The sequence below is a fragment of the Loxodonta africana genome, chromosome 4 (assembly GCF_030014295.1).
Source record: "Loxodonta africana isolate mLoxAfr1 chromosome 4, mLoxAfr1.hap2, whole genome shotgun sequence".
NCBI lineage: Eukaryota > Metazoa > Chordata > Mammalia > Proboscidea > Elephantidae > Loxodonta > Loxodonta africana.
The window spans coordinates 13802563-13825257 of NC_087345.1; the positions used below are offsets into that span (position 1 = coordinate 13802563).

General features: G+C 54.9%; 1 protein-coding gene across 3 annotated transcripts in view; it reads right to left on the bottom strand.

Annotated features, from left to right (window-relative positions):
- Positions 1-2312: 2312 nt before the first annotated feature.
- The window catches only part of TAB1 (TGF-beta activated kinase 1 (MAP3K7) binding protein 1), a 41201-nt gene continuing 20818 nt past the window's right edge, over positions 2313-22695 (bottom strand). For 2 of the 3 annotated variants that reach the window (XM_064283509.1, XM_064283508.1), the window contains exons 2-11: positions 20971-21107; positions 20496-20649; positions 19428-19514; positions 18777-18915; positions 17658-17771; positions 16478-16589; positions 14563-14707; positions 11887-12109; positions 9707-9869; positions 2314-7564 (exon numbers count right to left, since the gene is read on the bottom strand). In XM_064283509.1, the coding sequence (XP_064139579.1) occupies positions 7357-7564; positions 9707-9869; positions 11887-12109; positions 14563-14707; positions 16478-16589; positions 17658-17771; positions 18777-18915; positions 19428-19514; positions 20496-20649; positions 20971-21107 (1482 nt within the window). In that variant the 3' untranslated portion in view covers positions 2314-7356. Of the gene's footprint in view, positions 7565-9706; positions 9870-11886; positions 12110-14562; positions 14708-16477; positions 16590-17657; positions 17772-18776; positions 18916-19427; positions 19515-20495; positions 20650-20970; positions 21108-22695 lie in introns of all 3 variants that reach the window. The other variant, XM_064283510.1, reaches the window with a different exon arrangement.

Below are 22695 nucleotides of genomic sequence, written 5' to 3' on the forward strand. Positions count from 1 at the left end.
CGTGGTCGGTCAGCTAGCTTTGTTGCTATTGGGCGGGGGAAGGGACAGGCACGCGGGGAAGGAGACACAGTCTGGGCAGTGGCTTGGCGATGGGGGAGGATCAGAGCGTGCCAGGGACAGTCCTCTGCTCTCAGCTTCTCCCTGTTCTTGTGTCTATCTCTGGTCTTACTCCCGGGTCTGTGACGACAGGGTACTTGGGGTTTCAGGGACCTCAATTGCAGGCCACCCCTTCCACTAAGGGGAATTGGCCGAGGCCCTGCTTGTCGCCATGTTTTGCCGTTAGGTGCTGCCGAGCCAATTTCTACTCATAGTGACCCCGTGTGACAAAGTAGAACTGCCCCATAGGGTTTCCTTGGCTGTAATCTTTTTTTTTCTCAGTTTACTTTTTTTCTATATGTTTTTTTATTTTGTCGTTGAGAATATACACAGCAAAACATATACCAATTCAACAGTTTCTACATGTACAATTCAGTGGTGTTGATTAGATTCTTTGAGTTGTACAACATTCTCACCCTCCTTTTCCGAGCTGCTCCTCCCCCATGAACACAAACTCCCAGTCCCCCAAGGTTCCTAGCTAATCTTTAGCATTGCCGTCATTACTTTGATCCCATACAGTTCTTAGAAGAGCATACTGCTCAAGGCAGAAATTTTTGACTAGTTAAGCTAAACTATTGTTTGGTTTAAGATGACTTCAGGGATATTTTGGGTTTAAGGTTTAAAAATTCTCTCAGGGCAATAGTTTCAGAGGCTCGGCCACCCACCACGGCTCCAGGAAGTCTAGAGTCCGTGAGAATTTGAAATTCTGTTCTGGGCTGTAATCTTTACGGGAGCAGGTCATCAGGTCTTTCTCCTGCAGTGCTGCTGGCTGGGTTTGAGCTGCCAACCTTTAGGTTAGCCTTGAGTGCTTAACCATTGCACCACCAGGGCTCCTTCATCCCCACATGAGAGGGACTTTTGCACTAGCCACAGCCAGGCCCACCTGACTTTTACAGACCCCTAAAGTTATTTTACTTTCTTTTAAAATCAGAAGAAAAAATACACTTTTAGCTTGAAGAAAATGTGTTAATATGTAATACAGTAAAACCTGCAAAAGCCAGAACCTGTTTAAGGTGGAAAGCTGTCAGAGAAGGAAAAACGCAAATATTTTCAACTAAGTAGAGAGCATTAGACAAGTGGTAAGACCGCACCCTGTTACAGGTGGAAAGCTTTTTTTTGAGACCCGGAAAAACAAGGCAGTCGCTTCGAATTCCAGTTCTCACAGGTCTCACTGTATTAACATTAATTTTTATACCAATGTAGTTGTAAAATAGAATTTTAAATATTTTTTTATGGAAAGCAGCCATGAAATTCACGATGTGTCCTTGCCCCATGCCCAGGGCCACCCACTTTCTTACCCTGGGGTGGAGGAATGGCCTGTCCTCACTGGAGCCAAGGAGCTCCTGAGCGAGGGGAAGGAGACGGCTTCCCCGGAGAGGGAGGTGCTGCTGAGCTGGGTTTTGAGGGATGAGTAGTTCTCTCCCTGTCCCCAGACAGCTGGGAGAGTTCTGCAGAGACAGACTTAGGAAGGGGTCTGGCCTAGTCCCATGAGGGTAGGGGTCTGGTCTGGCTCTAGAAGGGTCTGCCTGGGAGGGCAAAGGTGAGGGGCCTGATGGCGTGCCCATTGTGAGGTCAGAAAGTGCTTCTTTCCAGCACCTAAAATGCCTGCCAACTTCAAACCCCATCCCCAGCTGTGGCCCAAGTCCTGGAAGCTTCTGGTTTGGGCATCATTTCCCAGGCCCTTCTCCGAGGCCCGCCTTCCTGAGGCTCAGCCTGAGGGTCAGGACCTCTGGAAAGGACTGGCGCCAACAACCCCCCACCAGCTCCAGACTCCCCTCCCAGCCCTTCCTATCCGACCCATCAGCCCAGCCCCACATTCCCTGCTAAAAGCTTTCACTGTCTGCGCTGCCCCGGGTTGGCCTGACCCCCATGCCGCCCCAGCCCACTGTCTTCCACACCCAGGCCAGTGCGCTTCCTGCAGCCCAGAGCTCCCTGGCCTTCCTCCCTCACCAGTTGACTCCTACTTGTCCTTCAAGATGCAACTCCAGCTTCACCTTCTCCAGGCAGCCTTCCAGGAGTCCCCCAAGTCTCGGTCAGGGCAGCCCCCAGGCTGAGCTCCTCCAGGGCATGACCATGGCCAACTCCTCTTCCTTCTCTGAGTGCCCAGAAAGGCTCAGTGACCAGACTTGAATTAGGGCGGTGGGGTTGAGGGTGGGAAGGGGAGGGGGAGTATGCGGGAGGGATTTCATTCACCGGACACCTGTTGCACGCCTGGCCCTGTGCCTTGTCCTATGTGCTGGGCACACAGCTGGGCAGAAACAAGCTGTCGCCCAAAGGGTCCCCCTGTCTGATGGGGGAGAAACGAACCCAATGTTTTCTCGAACATGTTCTAAGAGCTCTGAGGGAACCTGCCTAGGGTGCTGGAGGCAAGGAGAGGAAGTGGTCAGAAAGGTTCCAAAAAGGAGGTGAAAGAGGAGGTGACACCCAGGGCCAAGACTGCAGTGATACAGTGGCATCAGCCGGATGAGGGGGTGAGGGACCAGCGGAGCAAAGGTGGGCTGTTGAGAAACCAGGCAGCTCTTGGAGTTGGGCACGTGGGAGACGTGGGGTGTGGGAAAGGAGGAGCTGGAGGGGAGGAACAGCAGCTGGAGGGGTGGTTGGGCTGCATCTATGGTCTTGGGGTCCACAGAGTGCTTTAGCAGGGAGTAGAGGCACGTGGTGCAGTGAGAGGCTATGGGGGAACTGGGAGAGGAGGGAGGTTAGACCCCAGGCTGATGTGCAGGAAGTGACAAAACCCACGGAGCACTGGCTATGTGTGGGTTGGGGGTCACAGAAGGAGGAGGGAGACACAGGTCTTGGGGGGGAGGTTACTGGGCAGATGTGATGTCCTCATGCTGGGGGGCCAGGAAGGCTGGCACAGGCCCAGACCTGGGGCAGGTGGATGGCGAGATCCAACTGGAACCAGGTGGGTTTTAGGTACCTGTGGGATATGGATGTGAAGATGCCTAGGAGGTCGTTGGGGCTCCGACGTGATCTCAGCAATTTGGGGGCCCTAAGCATGTCAGGACACCCAGGGGTGTGTGTAGCTGAAGAGAAGGAGGAGCTGAGTAGGAGGAGGCAGCCCCAACAATGGCCTCCTTGAGAAGGACTGGTGGGAGGGGAACAGGGACCACGTGGTGAAGCCAGGTGAGAACGTGGTGCCTGGGAAGGATTGTTTAACCGCCATCCCTGGTGCGGAGCCTCCTTGGTTTTTTTTTTAAAATAATTTTTATTGTGCTTTAGGTGAAAGTTTACAAATTAAGTCAGTCTCTCATACAAAAATTTATGTACACCTTGCTATATACTCCTAATTGCTCTCCATCTTATGAGATAGCACACTCCTTCCCTCCACTCTCTCTTTTCGTGTCCATTTCGCCAGCTTCTAACCCCCTCCACCCTCTCATCTCCCCTCCAGGCAGGAAATGCCAACACAGTCTCAAGTGTCCACCTGATCCAAGAAGCTCACTCCTCACCAACATCCATCTCCAACCCATTGGCCAGTCCAATCCATGTCTGAAGAGTTGGCTTCGGGAAGGGTTCCTGTCCTGGGCCAACAGAAGGTCTGGGGGCCATGACCCCCGGGGTCCTTCTAGTCTCAGTCAGACCATGAAGTCTGGTCTTATAAGAATTCGGGGTCTGCATCCCACTGCTCTCCTGTTCCCTCAGGGGTTCTCTGTTGTGTTCCCTGTCAGGGCAGTCATCGGTTGTAGCCGGGCACCATCTAGTTCTTCTGGTCTCAGGATGATGTAGTTGCTAGTTCATGTGGCCCTTTCTGTCTCTTGCAGCCCCCTTGCTTTTTAACAGACATGGCAGGCAACCTTATTGTTAAGAGGTGGGTCATATTCTCATTTTAGAGATGAAGAAACAGGCTCAGCAAGGTCAAGTAACCTGCCCAAGGTCACACATTCATTCATTCATTCGACACGTATTTGAGGGACTGATCTGGGTGCTGCAGAAAAAGGGGCGGACGTGTGAGTGAACGAGAGAGACAGACAAGAACACAGGTGAGTGTGCGGGAAATGCCAGGCAGTGAGTTTCCATAAAGGAAACAAAATGGGGGTCGGGTAGGCGTGGTGGGGGTGTCAAGAGGAAACATTTGCTCTGAACAAGGGGAAACCAGCTGCGCAAAAGGCAGACGCAGGTGCAGAGCGGCCGCGAAGCTGCGCCAGAGAGAGCTTGCTGCCACCACCCCAGGGACTGTCCCACCGATTAGGGCACCGGGTAGGCTGCTCGGCAGCTTGGCCCTGGAGCTGGCCACAGAGAACTGAAGGACCAGATGGAGCACTGCGAACTGGCTCGATGGCCTCCCTGCCTACCCAGCTCCTGAGGGCCCAGCCCCACCTGGTCTGACCCAGGCCAGGGCCCCAATCAAACCTGTGACTGAGTCCAGTTCTGGGCGGGCTGGGCGTCTTTGGGGCAAGCAGGCAGCAGGCAGGGGTGTTTCCTGGTTCTGCCTGCCTCCACCTGAGAGGGAAACTGAGTGCCTTCCACGGAGGCTGTGGGGAATGGTTAAAGTTGGAAGAGGGGCCACCGCTGGACTGTCAGAAAAGGCTGCCCCTGTGTCAGAGGCCTCTGGGTAATGGGCTCTGGAAGGGCTGGGACTCGCCTGTGGCCAACAGCTTTGTCTGGCTGTGTAGGTTCATTTCCTGTTGCCCTGACCCTTGGCCCATTCTTGTGTCCTAATACATACTCTGAGGTCTCCCGCTCTTTCTGCTTCATTAAAGGGGACCTGGGGGCTGAAATGGTATTCTTCTTCCCTCCATATGCCCACAGAAGACAGGTTCAACTGGAGCCAAATGTCACCAAGGCTAGGGGACAGGAGGCACAAGGCAAACAGGGAAGTGCCCCTCCCCCACACATCTGGGACAAAGCAGGTGCCCACTTGTGACCAGGACTATGCCTGCAATCAGTCCCAGGTGGCTCAGTTACTCAGGGTGGCTGGGCTGACGCAATGACTCCAGACGTGTTCAGGGCCAGCAGTCCAATGTCAGGACCTCCAGAGGGGACACGCTCATAGTCCAGACAGATCCTGAAAGTACCATGGACGGGGTCCCTCTACCTGGAGGAGGGAAGCGCCTGGGAGCTGGTGACCACACCACCTGGCAGGAGCTTGGCTTTTGTCCTAAGCAGACAGTGTTTCCGTTTTAGCAGCAGACGCTCTCATTAGAGGGATGCATTCTTGTGTCTCAGAAAGCAGGAAGAGGCACTTTGTGGACCAGTATTCTTTACCAAAAAACTAAAATAAAGCAAAGGAACACTAAACAAAGGTCTGCTAATCAGTGGGAGGGTGAGGACTGCTCTGGTGACCCAGTGCCACGGGGCTGACAGACAGGAAGTGGGAGCACAAAGCTCTGCCCTGCCCTGTCCATGGGGGGCAGGGAGAGAAACAGCCCTCTCCTCTCCAGACACGCAGGGGCCCGGTCAGCTGGGACCTGAAGGGACGCCAAACCACCCAGCGTTTTCGCCTCAGGGGCTGTGAGGGCGCAGCTCAGAATTCAGTCAGGGCCTTGGTTCAAACTCCAGCTCTGCCCCTTCCAAGCTGGGTGACCTGGTAATTTAACCTCTCCAGGCCACCCTTCCCTCACCTGGAGGACAGGTGGCACCCACCCCCCAAGGCTGCTTCCCGAGTACAGGAGCCATGAGTAAAAGCACCTTTAAACAAGGTATAATACCAACATTTATTATTTCTTTACTGCATTAAAAAAGTGATTCTATTCCTAGAGACCAAATAGCATCACCAAGTCGTTTTTGGAAGGGAATTCCCTTCGCTCTCAAGCCTCCGTGGCGGTGACTGTCCATCACAGAAGAGAGATGGCTTCCCGGGGAGGGGAGTCTGGGCCCTCTGCCTATGCTGTGGCCTCCCCCCAGCACTGCTGCACAGCACGGCACAGGGCCCTGCTCTGCTGCAGGGATGCGTACTCCTGGAACCCAGGTGGGCAGGGGCTGCAGCTGCCTTTCACTTGAGACCCAGCCGGCTGGAGGCCGCCCAGCAGCCAGCAAGGCCTGGGGCTGTGTCTGGGCGTCGTGGGCCAGAGGCTCCACCAGAGGCCTGGCCGTTCCCTGTCTCTCTGGGCTGGCCTCCTCCTCTGAAAGGGGGATCCCAGCCACAGCCCTGGGCCCCTCAGGCAGAGAACACAGTGAAATGGCCTCCCTCAGGGCCGAATGGATGCTCCCTAAGTGGTTAGAAAACAGCGCCCTGTCCTAGAGCCCTGGACCTCCTGTGGAGCCCAGCCCCAAGGAACCTTTTCCTGTCAACTGCCCCCTGTGCCCCCCCCCCCACCTGGCTCACAACCTTCTCCTTGTGACCTTGGCCAGCAGGCTCATCAGCACTGGTCAAGATGGTCTCTCAGGTGCTCCCCAGCCTGTGGTCCTCCCAGCTCAGTGAGGAGAAAGCAAAGCAGCACCGGCGCCCTGATTCAGGGCCCCCCCACCTCCTGGAAGTCCCTGAGAGGGCCCTACCCAGCTCCATGTGGGCAAACCCCCACCTCTCCTATACCCCTCCTGTGGCCCCACCTCTGAGGAAGCTCAACCCCGTCTGCCCACCCTTCCACTCTCCGTCTGCAGGCCCCAGGAGCTCATTAGTGCTGTCCTCGGACTAGTCCCCATCTGTGCCTTTCCATCTGACCTGTCCCCTCTGCTGATGCTTCCCTGGTCCTCCTGAAGGTTTATCGACAGGCCTGGGGGTGAGGCCCAGGGATGGGGGTAGGCTTTGAAAGGGCCAGCAGGTGCCAGCCCAGGCTCCACCCTGGACTGGAGAGCACAGGGCTAACTAAGGCTGGAGAAGGGGGCAGCCAGTCCAAGGTGGGTGAGGGCCACCAGCAGCAGCCACGGGCTAGTCCAAGAAGTGGGGTTTGAGAAAGCAGCGCCTGCTGAGCCTGTTGCAGGTGGGGTCACAGGAGAACCCCTGTGCAGTCCAGGGGCTCTGGGTTGGCCCCAGGGGTGGAAGCAACCCTTGGTGGGGCTCGTAGGCCGGTGCAGTGCCGACCTCAGGCCCCTCCTTTGAGAAATGGCGACGGTCCTGGCTGAGGCTGCCGGCAGGGAGAGGCCAGCCTTTGCCTCCTGTGCACTGAGGAGGTACCCGCGGCAGCTGTCTACACTCAGCCCTCAGCAGAGTCTCTTCTGCACTGAGAGCCATGGGGTCACAGTCCAGCGCGGGCCGAGGACGGTGGCCCCAGTGGCAGAGGTAAGTGTCAGGAAAGGGCTAAAAGCCCATCCTGCCCCAGAACCGGGCCCTCTCGTCCCCCTGCAAGGCCCGGGGAAGGCTGCACCCTCTGGCCAGACCTACGGTCCCGTCATCACGCTCTGCTCGCCGTGGTCCACACTCCAGAGGCGGTAAAACTCAGCAAAATCCACGTAGGGCTCGACGCGGCCATCCTCACCTGGTGGGAGCGAGTGGGCGGGCCGGGAGCGGAAGAGGCCCCCGTCCGAGCTGGAGCTGCTGCTCTGGGTGTGCGTGTTGGTGGACTGTAGGGTCAGGGTCGGGCTCTGGCTGCGGGGAGGAGCGAAGGAGTCAGCTGGGTCAAGGCTTCCAGCCTAGAGACAAAGCGTCCCCCCTTTCCACAAGCCCCTCTTTGACCCAGCCCCCTGGGCAAAGGTGACTACAAGGCTGGCCTAGCCAGATGTTCTCAAGGGCAGAAAAAAAGTCAAATGTATCATTTAAGATCTAACCACATGTAGCTATTGAAATGAACCAGAATGGAAAAACTCAGTTCAAGTTTACCTGTGGCTAGTGGCTACCTCACGGGACAAAGCAAACCTAGTAACATTTCATCACCACAGAAGGTTCTACTGGACAGCGCTGAGCTACAGGCCATCCATTCCAATTCATTCCAACCCAAACCCCTCTTGTCACCTCTCCCAGAGACCTCCTTGCTTCCCTGCCCCCTCCCTCTCCCTGCTGTCCACACCCCTGTGCCCCCTGCTCTCTCTCCCTGGTGTCCACACCCCTGTGCCCCCTGCCCTCTCTCCCTGGTGTCCAGATCCCTGTGCCCCCTGGCCTCTCCCCTCTCCCTGGTGTCCACACCCCTGTGCTCCCTGGCCTCTCCCCTCTCCCTGGTGTCCACACCCCTGTGCTCCCTGGCCTCTCCCCTCTCCCTGGTGTCCACACCCCTATGTCCCCTGCCTTTTCCCCTCTCCCTGGTATCCCCCGCTGGCATAGAGCAGATGGCCAGGGCTCCCTCTGTAGCCTAGCGCCTAGCACAGGGCCCAGCCCCCGGTGGGGCGAACACTACTGCTAGATGGAGGGAGGAGGCTGCTGAGGACCCAGGGCATCTGAGGCAGAGCTGGCTGGCTGGACTTCCTGCCTCATCAGGGACCAAAGCTACTGGCCTCTGCCTTTGTAGACACAGCTGGTGGCTTCCTCTGGGCAGTCCTGCAGGGTTGAGAGGCCACCTTGTCACGATGGAGGGGCCCACTGCCCACAGCTGCCCAGCAGGCCCTTCAACCCAAGGCAGCCACTGCAGCAGCCAGCACAACCACGTGGGCCGGGAGACAGGAAGGCCCCCTGGCGACGCAGGGGGAGACAGGGCCGCTCCCCCCGACGGGCTGCCGGCCTCCCGTCCTAGGAGCGGCCGGGTGTGGCATCTCTGTTATTCCCTGCAGGCCTGGGATGCTGAAACCAGATCCCAGCCCCGGGCTGGCTGCAGTGGGGGGGGGCACACATTCCACAGAGGGGAGGGGTGGGGTGGACCCCAGAGCTGCCAGACAGGTCTGCCACTGGAGGGGGCCTGCCTGCCCGGCCCCGGGCTCCAGGCCCCCTGCTGCCTCCCCTGTGTCCCCCCCGTGTCCCCACGTCCACGCCTTAAGCTAGAGAACTCTAGCCTAACTGGAAACCTTCAGAGCTAAACAGGATGTTTTATTCAGAAAGTCCCGACTCATACAAGCCAGTACAGGCCAAATCTCCCCCAGGTACAGGCCAAATCTCCCCTAAGCAGGTCGACATCCGACATCCGGGGAGGCCCGCATATCACACACCCAAAATGCGGCTAGACAAAAAACAGTAAGAGAACCTTCCCATTAAATGAAAATTACTATGCAGGACCCATGAGAATCGTGGCCAGGGGCAGTTCTACTCTGTCACAGACAGTTGCTGTGAGTTGGAAACAACTCCAAGCACACGACAGGCCTGATCAAGGAGCCCTGGGGGTGCAACCGTTAAGCACTCGGCTGCTAACAAAACGGTGGGTGGTTCAAGCCCACTCAGTGGTGCCACGGGAGAAAAGACCTGGCTAACTGCTCCCACAAGGATCACCGCCTAGAAAGCCCCATGAGGCAGTTCTGTTCTGCTGCACGGGGTTGCTGTGAGTCAAAATCGTCTTGATGGCACCTAACAACAACAGGCCCTGTCAACCTCAGCTACCTGAATGGAAACCTTGCCCTGTCCCCTCCCCACCCGCCTTGCCCACTCCGTCCCCCAGCCTGCACCCCAGGCCCCGGCCCAGCTTCCACAAGCTGCCTGCCTCGTCTCCCTGGAGACCTCTCTCGCCAGGAATGGGGCAGGGAACTTGAGGGGGACAAGACCCAGGGCAGCTCCTCGAGGTTTCTCAGCCACAGGACTCGGCCACATGGCCATTTCTGCCCAGACACCAAGAGCTGTCCCTAGGCCAGTGTAGCTGGGGTGGGTGGGGCTTACTTGGTGAGGGTGGGTGTGGCTTCATCCAGGGTGGATGAGCTGTGGGCCCCGTTGACCATCTGGCCCTGGGAGGGCATGACGAGGGAGAGGGTCACGCTGGTCTTGCTGGTGCTCTGAGCGCTCGAGTAGGGTACAGACACGGGGTACACGCGGCCTCCTGCAGCTTCGGGAGAAAGGGCGAGGTAGGCACGGGCACAGTGGGGAACAGGGCTGCCCCAGAACCTGATGCGGCAGGGCTGAGGGGCTGAGAGGGCAGGGGTCAGCCCTACCTCGCTCCCCAGCCCCAGCTTGCCCTCTGCGCCTTGGACTGTTCAGGAGGATCCTTGGTGGAAACTGCTAGGCCAGGTAGGGGCCTCCTTTCCCTAGTGCTCAGAGCAGCGACAGACTCGAGGGCTTGAGTGGCCTCAAGGAAAGGTCACTGCCCAGCCTCCCTCGCAGGCTTTAATGCAGGGACCACGTTTGCTCCTAGCTGAGGTTGGCCCAATAAAAATATGGTTACAATAACAAGCCAGAGAAACTCCAGTGACCCTGGTGTCTGAGGAAGAATAAACGCCATCTGGGGACGCTTGAGCCCTAAGGTCTGCTTATTTAAAAAAGAGGAAAAAAAATGTAGCCCTCGGGACCTGAAGTTCTGGGCTGAGGCAGCCCTGGGAGGGAGAACAATCACTCCTCTTCCTGAGCAGTTTGATTTCAGAAGAAAAAAGGTAGAAATTAAAACCTCTCACCCCACTTGAGAAATAGTTTAAACAGAGAAGAATATATTCTTTGACGGTTACGAGAAGAGGAAGGGAGGGAGGGAGGGAGAGGGGTATTCACTACTTAAATAGTAAATAAGAACTACTTTAGGTGATAGGAAAGACAAGACACAATACAGGGGAGGTCAGCGCAACTGGACTAAACTAAAAGCAAAGAAGTTTCCTGAATAAACTGAATACTTCGAAGGCCAGCGTAGTAGGGGCAGGGGTTTGGGGACCATGGTCTCAGAGGTCATTTAAGTCAACTGGCATAACAAAATCTATTAAGAACACATGCTGCATCCCACTTTGGTGAGTGGCATCTGGGGTCTTAAACACCAGCAAGTGGCCATCTAAGATCCATCAACTGACCTCAACCCACCTGGAGCAAAGGTAATTACGAGCCCAAGAGACAGAAAGGGCCACATAAACCAGAGACTACATCAGCCTGAGACCAGAAGAACTAGATGGTGCCCGGCCACAACCGATGACTGCCCTGACAGGGAACACAACAGAGAACCCCTGAGAGAGCAGGAGAGCAGTGGGATGCAGACCCCGAATTCTCATAAAAGACCGGACTTCATGGTCTGACTGAGACTAGAAGGACCCCAGAGGTCATGGTCCCCAGACTTTCTGTTAGCCCAAGACAGGAACCATTCCCAAAGCCAACTCTTCGGACAGGGATTGGACTGGACAATGGGATAGAAAATGATGCTGGTGAAGAATGAGCTTCTTGGATCAAGTAGGCACAGGGGATTATATTCGCATCTTCTGTCTAGAGGGGGGATATGAGGGCAAAGGGGTCAGAAGCTGGCGGAATGGACACGAAAAGAGAGTGGAGGGAAGGAGTGTGCTATCTCATAAGATGGAGAGCAATTAGGAGTATATAGCAAGGTGTACGTAAATTTTTGTCTGAGAGGCTGACTTGATTTGTAAACTTTCACTTAAAGCACAATCAAAATCAAAAAAAAAAAAGAAACCTCTCACCCCTGCCCCCACCGTGGTCTAGGGATACAGCCCACCCAGGCGTGGGGCCTGACCACCTGTCCAGATGCGTAACCTCATCTAGGTTCCCGCCTTCTTGAGCCCCTGCTTCCTCTTCTGTAAAATGGGGGAGCCAGCTGTCTTTAGGATTGCTGATAAGGACCAGGCACGCAGAAGGCACTGGGCCAGGGGAATCCAGCCCCCACCATGAGGCCCTGTGGCTCTCAAAGGGCTTTCTCGTGCACTCAGGTCTGTGGGAGGTGCCAGGGCAGGCTGTACCCTGATTTTACAGGCAACACACAACTCAGAGGGGCTTAAAGTCGAAGAATGTATCGAAACCACTGATCCAAGCCTCCCAGCCCCGCCTCTGCCCCAGGCTGCGAGGCCCCCGGCCTCAGCTGCTCAGCACAGGTCTCCAGCCCCAGGGGAGCTCTCAGTGGCTGCCTGTCCCAGCACGCGTACCTGGGGATGGGGTCGGTGTGGACTGGCTCATTTCGCCCAGTGGGTAGCCAAAGTTCCTCACCAGCAGGGTCATGTCCTCGTGCCGTGGGCAGAACTTGGCACGCTCCCCGCCACTGGCAAAGGTGTCGCTGTGGATGCGCCTCACGCGGTCCACCACGGCCTGGGCCACGGCGTCCAGGGAGGTCTGCTTGGCAAACTCAGTGTCAATCATCGCTGCAATCTCCTGTGGGAGCGGGAAAGCTGGTGAGGGTCACGGGTGGCCACAGGATTGCAGGCTGCAGTTCCAGAGCCCTAAATAGGATGCTTAGGAGTCACAGGCCAAGCAGGTGAAGGAAGGCCCTGCCAGCCAAGCCTGCAATCTGAGCTTTTTAAGGCATTCAGGATAGGATTACCCTGGAACTTTCTCATTAGAAAAGCTGTGTGACCTAGTGATCGCTCTGATTGTTCGCTTCCTCATCTCTGTGATAGGGGTCATACCCACCTCACGGAGTTAGTAAGAGGATTAAATAACATAATGGACGGGAAAGCACTCTGCAGACTAAAAAGCCCAGTATAAATTATCATTGTAAGCAAGCTTTCTTTCCTGGAGCAAACTTATGGTAGGTTATGTGTGCCAGGCATTCTGTCAGGAGCTGGGGGTAACAAGAATGAATGAAGACAGATTCCTGCCCTCAGAGAAGTCTCCTGTCCAGTATATTGTAGAACTTAGTAAAAGCCACTGGATAATTCTACCATGAAGGCTCCCATCCCCCCATTAAGATCACATTGTCAAAAAGATCAAGAGCACAAACACAAAGTCCTCCCCACACGCCGGCTGACAACAGTCTCTCAGGGTAGGAGGGCGGGGCAGGCAGCACGACAACCTGGGCCCTGGTCCTGGGGAGCGCAGGTCAGCTCTATCACTAGCCAGTGATGTCACCTCAGGCAAAGGCCTGAACTCTGAGCAGAAGAGAATCCCCACCCACCCCTGTTACAAGGCTACTGGAAGGAATGGTAAAATAGGTAGAAAACTCTCAACACAGGTATCACACGATAGTTAGGCATACAAGGCGTTTTCATCATAATTTTTCATTAAAAAGAACAAAGTTGGAAGGGAGGGGTGGGGATGGAAAAACACTTAGTAGACAATATATAAGGTGAAACTTTGGTGAAGGGTAAGACAGTACACAATACTGGGGAAGCCAGCACAACCTGTACAAGGCAAGTTCATGGTAGCCCCATAGGCACATCCAAGCTCCCTGAGAGACCGAATTGCTGGGCTGAGGGATGTGGAGACCATGATCTTGGCGAATATCTAGCTCAACTGGCATAACACAGTTTACAATGGATATGTTCTACATCCTACTTTGGTGAGTAGCGTCTGGGGTCTTAAAAGCCTAGGAACGGCCATCTAGGATACTCCACTGGTCTCACCCCTCCGGGAGCAAGGAAGAATGAAGAAAACTAAAGGTACAAGGAAAGGATCAGTCCAAAGGACTAATGGACCACATCTATCAGGCTTCCACAGCACTGAATCCAGTAAAACGAGATGGTGCCCGGCTCCCACCGACTGCTCAGACAGGGATCACAATAGAGGGTCCCGGACAGAGCTGGAGAAAAATGGAGAACAAAATTCTGACTCAAAAAGAGAGACCAGACTTGCTGACCTGACAGAGATTGGGGAAACCCTGAGAGTGTGGCCCCTGACACCCTTTCAGCTCAGTAATGAGGTCACTCCTGAGGTTCACCCTTCAGCCAAAGATTGGACAGGCCCATGCAACAAAACAAGACTAAAGGGGCGCACCAGCCCTGGGGCAGAGACTGGAAGGCAGGAGGGGACAGGAAAGCTAGTAATAGGGAACCCAGGGTAGAGAAGGGAGAGTGTTGACATGTTGTAGTGTTGTTAACCAATGTCATAGAATAATGTATGTACTGTCTGATGAGAAACTAATTTGTTCTGTAAACCTTCATCTAAAGTACAAAAAAAAAAAAAATGAGAAACTTAAAAAAAGGACAAAGTAGAAAAAGCTATCTTCATACAAGAGTTACACACAAGAAGAACTGAACAACCTACTGACCCATCAATTCAAGGTCAGGTAAAGACAGCTTCCCCCCAAACTTCCGTGAGAGCCTCCAGGTCACGCTTTAGTGCCCACTCTCTAATGTGTATGCTCAGAGATGGCTGAAGACTTCTGTTTATCACATGCAACCCTCACCACAATCCCACAAAGGTAGCCCCATCTCAGAGATGAGAACTGTAAGCTCTCCGCAGCTCTCAAAGGGGAAGTGCAGGCGAGGGCCCCTGGCCAGGAAGTGGTGGAGCCGGGACTCTGATGCTGCTCGCAGGACTCCTTGCCTGCACTCAGCCTTTCTGGGCTCTCCTCCTTGGCCCAGGCCCCTTCTCTGGAAGTCCCCAGAGCAACACTGAGTCCATGGAAATTCGCTTCCACCTTACCCTCCCTTTTCCCTTCAGGCCTTGCTCCAGGCTGCTACTTCAAGCCCAGAACCGGGGGCGTGAGGCTGTTTGAGAGGATGACTGTCTTGAGAGCTCTGGGCTTTTTCCTCCCCAGCTCTGAAGCCAGCACTTGAGGGTCTGAGCTCCAGATCCCTGAGCAGGAGGACGAGTTCCCAAGGGCATCGCCCGCAGGCTGGCCAGCTCTGCTTTGCAGCCACCTGCTCTGCCCAGGGCCAGCTCACCTGGTTGGCCTGCCCAGGCCCATGGGCTGCTTCCAGGGCCTTGTAGAGCCCCTCGGACATCAGCACCAGGAAGCCGGTCACCCCATCCAGTGGCTGCCCACCGTGGACTTCGGGCTCCGCGATGATCGGTTTGGACTTGGCTGCGCTACGGGAGGAGAGTGGAAGGGCCAGTTTTCCTTGGAATGATCCCTGGGTAGACTCTTATTCTGCTGAGGGGAAGATTCTACATCCAGAATGTAAAGCAAGACACACAAACTGACAAGAAGGAAACCAACAGCGGGAGAAGAAAACCAGGAAAACGGACCCGTGTTCTGAGGGTAGCTATAAAATGAGGTTCAGAGGACCAGAAAAGCTGGCAGAGAGCTGGGTCATGAAAGCAAAGGTCAAATGCGCAATCCTGGCCCAGTTCTGTATCCCCAGTGGTGGCAGGTGGAGGCAGGACAGCAAGATGTAAGGATTACCTTTTAAAGCCCACTCCTCTTGCTATTACTTGATCTCCTCCAAAACAGGAGTCTAAGCCAAGTAAGACCCCCCTGAATACAAGCTCTATCTACTCATGGGTCATCTACTGACATGGTGCTAAGAGTCATTAAACGTGAAGGAGTTCCAACACATGTATGTGTACACAGAGACATATATACAATAACATTAAAAGACAAGTACATAAGGAACGTTAATGTTGCCATTCATGACAACATTATTTCGAAGAGCAAGGCCTGGAAACATCCAGGGTGTTGACCTACAGGTCCTGGTTGGAGAGATGCTGACAAGGTCACACAATGGCACCCAGGCAGCTGTTGCAAAGAATACCATCAGCCTGAATTCAAAGTTACAGAGGAGTGGGCATCTCTAATGAAGAAAGTGAGGTGCAGGGCACTAGGGAGGGGATGCCAGTATTTGTGGGTGCTCTGAAAAGGATTCCACCCCCCCCCCAACACACACAAATACACAGGTACATGCATATGCGCACAGAAACTGGGGGGCAGGACACTCAAGAAGCTAGCAGTCCTGGCTTGGGGTGGGAGGCAGACACACTCTTCACTGGATACTCTTGGTGCTACCGGAATTGTTTTAAACCACAGAAACATACTTTCCGATAAGGCAAACATAACCCCACAAACCAGGGACAAAACTCTAACTGCCTCAATCTTGTGCAGGTAAGGAGTTTTAACGTGCTCTTGCCAAGGCTCGAGGTCTGGCATCTGCGGATAGAGCCTCTGACATGATATCCCCACAGTTCTGGCCGTGACATTACACGCTGGAAGGCCAATCGCACACACACACGTGCGCGTTTTCCCAACCCATGTTCTCACATACAGGTGGGCTGGTTAAGGGCACGAGCTCTGAAATCAAGCTTCCCAAGTTCAAGTCCAGCCCCAGCCCATCACTAGCCCTCTGACCAGGGTAGGCTCTTGCTTCGTTTCCATACATGTAAATGCCTCCCGGGCAGTAACAGTACCACCTCACACACCCCGAGTGAGGGCTGAATAAGAGAATGTACATAAACAGCTCCATACAGTATGGCATGATAAAGGCTCACAATTATCGCTATTACTGTTTGTATTGCTGCTTCTGAGCCCTGGAGACACACAGAAGGGAGAAGGGGACATGTAAAATTCATCCTGCACCTGCCCCAACCATGGACAGTGCCGACCAACAGGCCTCTGTCTCTCCATCCCTATCCATGCCAGGCAGCTCATGCCTACTCTGTCTTCCTGCCAGGCCCTGTGGCACCAGTTGCTGCCCTTGGTGTTGGTCCACCTCCCTAGCTTGACCCCACGCTAGCCAAGCTCTACAGGACCCGACTCTTGGCCTGCTGGGCCATCTCCACACCAGTCTCTCCTCGGGCTCTGAACTTCAACTGCACTTCTCGCCCTGCTAGTGCCTAAAATCTGCTTCTGCACCAGCCACCTACCTGAGCAGTTCAATGTCAGTGTAGCCGTACTTGACCTTGTAATCCCCAATGCGCCTGGTGCTCTCCTGGCCACAGATGATCCCTGCTTGCTTGATCTTTCCTGCGTCCAAACCTACCAGAGGGAGAACAACTCAACAATCCCATCCCTTGCACATAAAGAACACAAGAGGGGTACTGAGACATACCCACGGATAAAAGGCAACGAGGACCCACTGAGCAGAAAACGAAGTCAACCTGAGCGCACACTGAAAAACAGCTAACCCGAAGTCCCCCGGGGTCCTAAGTTCCCACCCACCCAGTCCCTCCCCCTCCACAAACACTCCAGCCCTGCCTGGCACAGCCCTCTGCCCTGTCACAGAGCCACCTTGGCAGTGCTGACCTCTGCTCCCACACCTTCCCAGGGAGCTCGCCGAGAAGGGGAGTGACGTGGATGAATTGTGTCCCCCCCACCCCCAAAAGCTACGTCCAAGTCCTAACGCCGGAACCTAAGCGTGTGGCCTTACTTGGAAACAGGGTCTTTGCAGACAAAATCAAGTTAAGGATCTCCAGATGAGATCGTCCTGGTTTCAGGGTGGGGTCTACATGTGATGGCTATGACTGGTGTCTTTAAAGAGGAAGGAGAAGGAGACTGACAGAGACACACGGGGACAAAGCTGTGTGAAGACATGGGCAGAGACTGGAGTGATGAGCTATACATGCCAAGGAACTCGGTTGAGGCTTGCCGGCAGCCTCCAGAGCCAGGAGAAAGCCACGGAATGGATTCTCCCTCCGAGACCCCGGAGGGAACCTTCTCTCGCTTCTGGCCTCCAGACCACAGTTTGTGGTCATTTGCTCCGGCAGCCCAGGAAACTAGCATGGGGAGGAGGAATAGCCCTGGTGGCAGCTGGAAGGAAGCTCGGGACTTCTCTGGCTTCTGCTCCTTCTCCGCCAGTAACAGCGAGCACCTCCTATGCGGCAGGTACTCCGGGAACCATCTTACATGTCTTGAGTCTCTCAATCTTCACAGATCCCTAGGGTGGGTGTCATTACCCTCATTACACAGGTAAGGAAACAGAGGCAGGGCCCATGCAGGCTGGCCCCACAGCCAGGATCACAGCCCTCTATGACATACCTCTCTCAACACAGCCACCAAAGGAGGGGAGAGGGTGAGCCCCCTGGGCGGCCCCCCTCCACCACTCACCCAGCTGCGAAAGGCGGAAGAGCTCGTCCTCGTTCTCCGTGGTGTGGGCCACGTTCAGCTGTGTCACCTGTAACCCATCTGCCGTGGATTTGCACAACAGCGCGCGGTTCGTACCTGTGGCCGAATTTGAGCAGCTGAGCAATGACCGTGTGTAAGGAGAAACAGGACACATTGAAACGACAGAGAGAGAGAGAGAAGGCAGACCCCTCACGTGTGGAAATGTCTGAAAAGGGCAAATAAAACAGGCTTAGACCACAGGGGTAAGTCGCCAGTCAGGGGCAGCTGATGATACGAAGGAATCGGGTTACATTTTGAAAGTGTGCTCCCAGGAGGATGACCACCGTAAAGTCCTTTTCTCTAGAAATGTATACTAAGGTATTTACAAGTAAGGTGATAAAATGTCTGGGATGTGCTTCACAATAACTCGAGGACAAAGCAGCAGGTGGGCTCCAGAGGGAACAAGACTGGCCAGAAGCGGGTCATCGCTGGGGCTGGGTGACAGGTGCATGGGGCTCATTCAATACTGTGGAAACCCATTAAATACTACTCAGTTTATTGCTTTGTATTTTTGAAAAATGTCTATAATGAAATCGTAAGGAAGGGAAGAAGAGAGGGAGGGACATCCCCAGTGGGGTCTGAACACGTTCCTGGATTAATCTGCACCCTGGAGCTCCCTCTGGTTCCCAGACAGTTCCTACTTTGCCCCCAAATCCAAACATCCCTGCGCCTTCCTCTCCATCTCACCCAGCCCCCACCTCGCTGCCATTCATGGTGACACAGATTGGGTCCCCACAGCCGGGCCACCCTCTTGCAGGAGAGGAGCCACTGAACCCCACCTAGTGAGGGACACGACTCGCTCCGGGTCACCTGGCCAGTCAGGGACAGAGAGGGGACTAAGGCCTGCCTCCCAACCCCTCCTCTTTCTCACTTCAAAACTATCCTTCAGCTTGAGGGTGACATTTCTACAGAGTAAGAGAGAAAAATATCCAAATGGCTCAGAAGACTGGGTCTAAAGCCTTGTTCTATGTGTCTGGAAAGCAGACTGCCCACCCCCCAGGCTAGCCTCCTCTTTGCCGCCCTCCCCCAGCCCTCCCCGCCAGGGACAGGCAGGAGGCTCACCAACATTGGCCACGTAGAGCTTGTTGTTGAGAAGGACCGCCACGACAGCCATAGCTCCTCCTGAAATCTCCTTCTCCAGTGTCCTGAGTCTCTCAAGGATCTTCTGATACTGAGGAGGCAACTGGTGCTGCGGGACACCCTACAGCCCAGCACCAGAGGGGGTCAGAGCAGGACAATCTTCGGAGACCATCACGCAACCCGTTCCTCCCTTGAAAAGCCAGGAGCTGAGGGCCTGGAGGACCACAAGCCTTGGCATTGCCAGGATGGAGTTCCTCTAGGAGAGCCAGAGGAGGACCTAGCCCGTCCTGTGGGCACTGGAGCTCTGAGTTGGCTCCTCAAGCACGTGTGGGTGAGGTGAACAGGTGGAGGTGACAAGGCTGTGGACAGGTGCAGGTCGAAGGACTGAACCGGAAAGACCTTTCCTCATGCCTTTAGCTGCCCACCCACCTGCTGCTGAGCTTCAGGGTGAAGCTGCCAATGGTGGCCCAGGGGGAACACCCATCACCACCCACCAGAGCCATGCCATCAGGAACTGTTCCTGCGGCTCAGGCCCAGTTGTGTCAATGACCTGGGGCGACATGACAGACGAGTCCTTGCTCCCCGCAAAGCTGGGCCTTGACTGGCTCCCCTAGGTGTAGGTGGGGAGATTACCTCTGGCAGCTGGGACTGGAGGCTCGCCTTCTCAGCCAGTGCATCGTCAATGGACTCCAGGAAGCTCCTTTCCACCACGTCAAAGGCCTGGAGGGGCACAGGACAGGGAGCTGCGTCAGGGCAGTGGCTGCTTCAAAACATCAGCTGTCACTTGATGCTAAAACGGTATACTGACTGCAGGTCCTTAATTGATGGGGTCGCTTCCTACTCGGCACTGTCGCTCCCTCCAGCCACTTGGCCCCTGGGGGCCGGGAGAGCAGCCGGGTGGAGCAGAGGTTCTCAGCACAGGCTGGGACTCAGCCCCTGGGGGGATTCCAGCACTGCCGCTTCCCAGTGGAGCCACCTCAGTCTCCTCCCGTATCAGATGGGGGTGGACGCGTTCTGAGGATGCAGCAGAACAAGCTGTTAGCGCTCGGCAGGTCCCCGGCTCAGAGTGCACGCCAGACTGATGACCACTTGGGTCAACACCATGACCGCTTCCTAGGGAGGCTCCGTCAAGTCTTTTGCTGGCCTCTGGACACTGGTGAAGCCGACGCCCTCCCCCCAGTGTGTGAACTGCTTATGGCCGTGGTGGGTGCTCAGGTAGCAAACGGCTGGGAACACTGTTCCCGAGGACCATGAATTCTCCCTCCTCATCTAAAACAGAAGAGCCTCTAGATGCACGTCTGAAAGATGCCAGGAGGAGAAAAGCCCAAACGGCAGCAAGCAGAAAAGCAGACTGGCAAACTAGGGCACTAGCCAATCAGAAGTGGGGGGCAAGGCCTGTTCCCGAAGACCCAGGGATACTTTCTGCAGCTGAGGCAAAGGATCTACGTACGCCACACTGAGGGAAAGGGACCATTCCCAATGACTTTCCAGCCCCTTCCAGCCATGACTCTAAATCTCTCTTTCTCCAGGGGCATCTCCTCGAGCCGACCCTGCAGTCCCGAGGAAGGACTGCTGCTCGCTGGCCTGTCTGGGTCCCCAGGAGATGCTCCCAGAGCTGGTCTTCTGAACTCTCACAATTTCTAGCTGCAGGGCCCGCGTTTCAGGGGCACGATTCCGACATCGCCTGTCCCGCACCAGTACCTGTAGCAGCACACGCCGCACATCGGCCTCGGTGTGCTCGGCGCTGAGCTGACCCAGCAGGAGCTCCGCCGACAGCCGCTGGGCCACGAAGTTGGTCACCCGGTTGCCATCGTAGCCGTTGAAAACCCCATACAGGAAGCAGTTGTTCTCACTCCTGACGGGGGAGAGGGTGGAGGGAGGCCTGAGACCCAAGGTACACAGAGGCGTGACGCTCGTCCCAGAGTGGAGAGGAATGGGGGAGATCAAGACGCCGCAGCTGCAGTGTCAGGTGCCTGCCTGGGCCCCCCACTTGGACCATCACTTCACGCCCGCCATGCCTCTAGTCTGAAGACTAGATGTGGAAAGGACAGAGCAGAGGTCACCATCACACAGGCTGCACCTCGCAGGCAAGCCCCACGTGAGACAAACGACAGCTGGGTGCCTCTTCCCGCTCGTAAATGACTCTGATGCCCAGGACAGCAGGTAGCGCACTCACCTGAACTTGAGCCAGCTGTCCTCTGGCGGGTGGCTCTCGGTGCCCTTGCCATCTGCAGAGTAGCTGCGGTTGGAGGCTGAGCCAACCCCAGAGAGGTGGCAGAGCGGCAGGTCGTCCGTCCAGCTCGGCTGCTGCTCCTGGGGAAGGACAGCAGGACACCATGAGGGGCCACCTTCTCCCCCAGCAAAGATGCCACCTCACCCTCCTTGTCTTCTCCAACAAAAACCTAGCAGGCCCAGAGCCCCCACAGAGAGGATCCTATTTCCTTCTGGGAAACAATGACACTCGCATGAGCAGACAACTGCGGAAGGGCCTGCATGCTTCTATGTCCAAACTCGTTCCCCAGGAAACCTGAAAAAGACTACAGAGCTCCCAGATGCAGGACTTGGTAATGGTTTCCAGTAGTGAGAGATGTTATGAAACATGAGCAAACCACACACACACGAATCAAACTCTAGATTGAAAACTCTTAGCTGTTGCCATCTCTCCAGAGTACAAAGGAATTCTTGGCCCTGGTTAAAACTGCTGATTCTAGGCGCTGCCTTCAGAATGTCTGATCCTACACGTCCCAGGTGGGGCCCAGGATACCTGCATCTTAGGCAGCACCTCCCAGGAGATTCTGACTCAGTGGTCTAGGACCACATCTTAGGACTCTGACTTACAAGCTAACGTCTGTCACTCCCCAGCCCCTGGGGCCCCCACCACCTGTCCTCTACCCCGACCCTCTGTTCTGGTGTCTTTTCCCATCTGCCCCACCCCATTCTCCTCCACCAGGACCAAATGCTTGCAGTGTTCTGTCCATACCCTGTCTTTCCCTCTATGTGGAACACCCTCTTTCTCAGAACTTCTTGTCTAGGAATTCTCTACCTCCTTTGGGATTCTGGCTCAGGTGTTACCACCTCCAGGAAGTCTTTCTTCAGGAAGACCTCCCTGTTGCTGTTGTTGTTCTTAGGTGCCCTCGAGTTGGTTCCAACTCAGAGCGACCCTGTGTACAACAGAATGAAACATTGCTGGTCCTGCATCATCCTCACAATTGTTTTAATGTTTGAGCCCACTGTTTCATGCACTGTGTCAGTCCATCTTGTTGAGGGTCTTCCTCTTTTTCGCTGACCTTCTACTTTACCAAGCATGATGTCCTTCTCCAGAGACTGGTCCCTCCTGATAACATGTCCGAAGCATGTGAGATGAAGTCTCACCATCCTTGCTTCCAAGGAGCACTCTGGCTGTATTTCTTCCAAGACAGACTTATTCGTTCTTCTAGCAGTTCATGATATAGTCACTATTCTTTGCCAACACCGTAATTCAAGGGCATAAATTCTTCTGTTTCCCTTATTCACTGCCCAGTTTTCACAAGCATACGAGGTGACTGAAAATATCATGGCTTGGGTCAGGTGCACCTTAGTCCTCAAAGTGACATCTTTGCTTTTTAATGCTTTAAAGAGACCTTTTGCAGAAGACTTGCCCAACGCAATAAGTACGTCATTTGATTTCCTGACTGCTGCTTCCCTGGGCGTTGACTGTGGATCCAAGTAAGATGAAACCCTTGACAATGTCAATCTTTTCTCCATTTATCATGATGCTGCTTATTGGTCCGGTTGTGAGGATTTCTGTTTTCTTTATGCTGAGGTATAATCCATACCGAAGACTGTAGTCTTTGATTTTCATCAGTAAGTGCTTCAAGCCTTCTTCAGTTTCAGCAAGCAAGCTTGTGTCATCTGCATATCA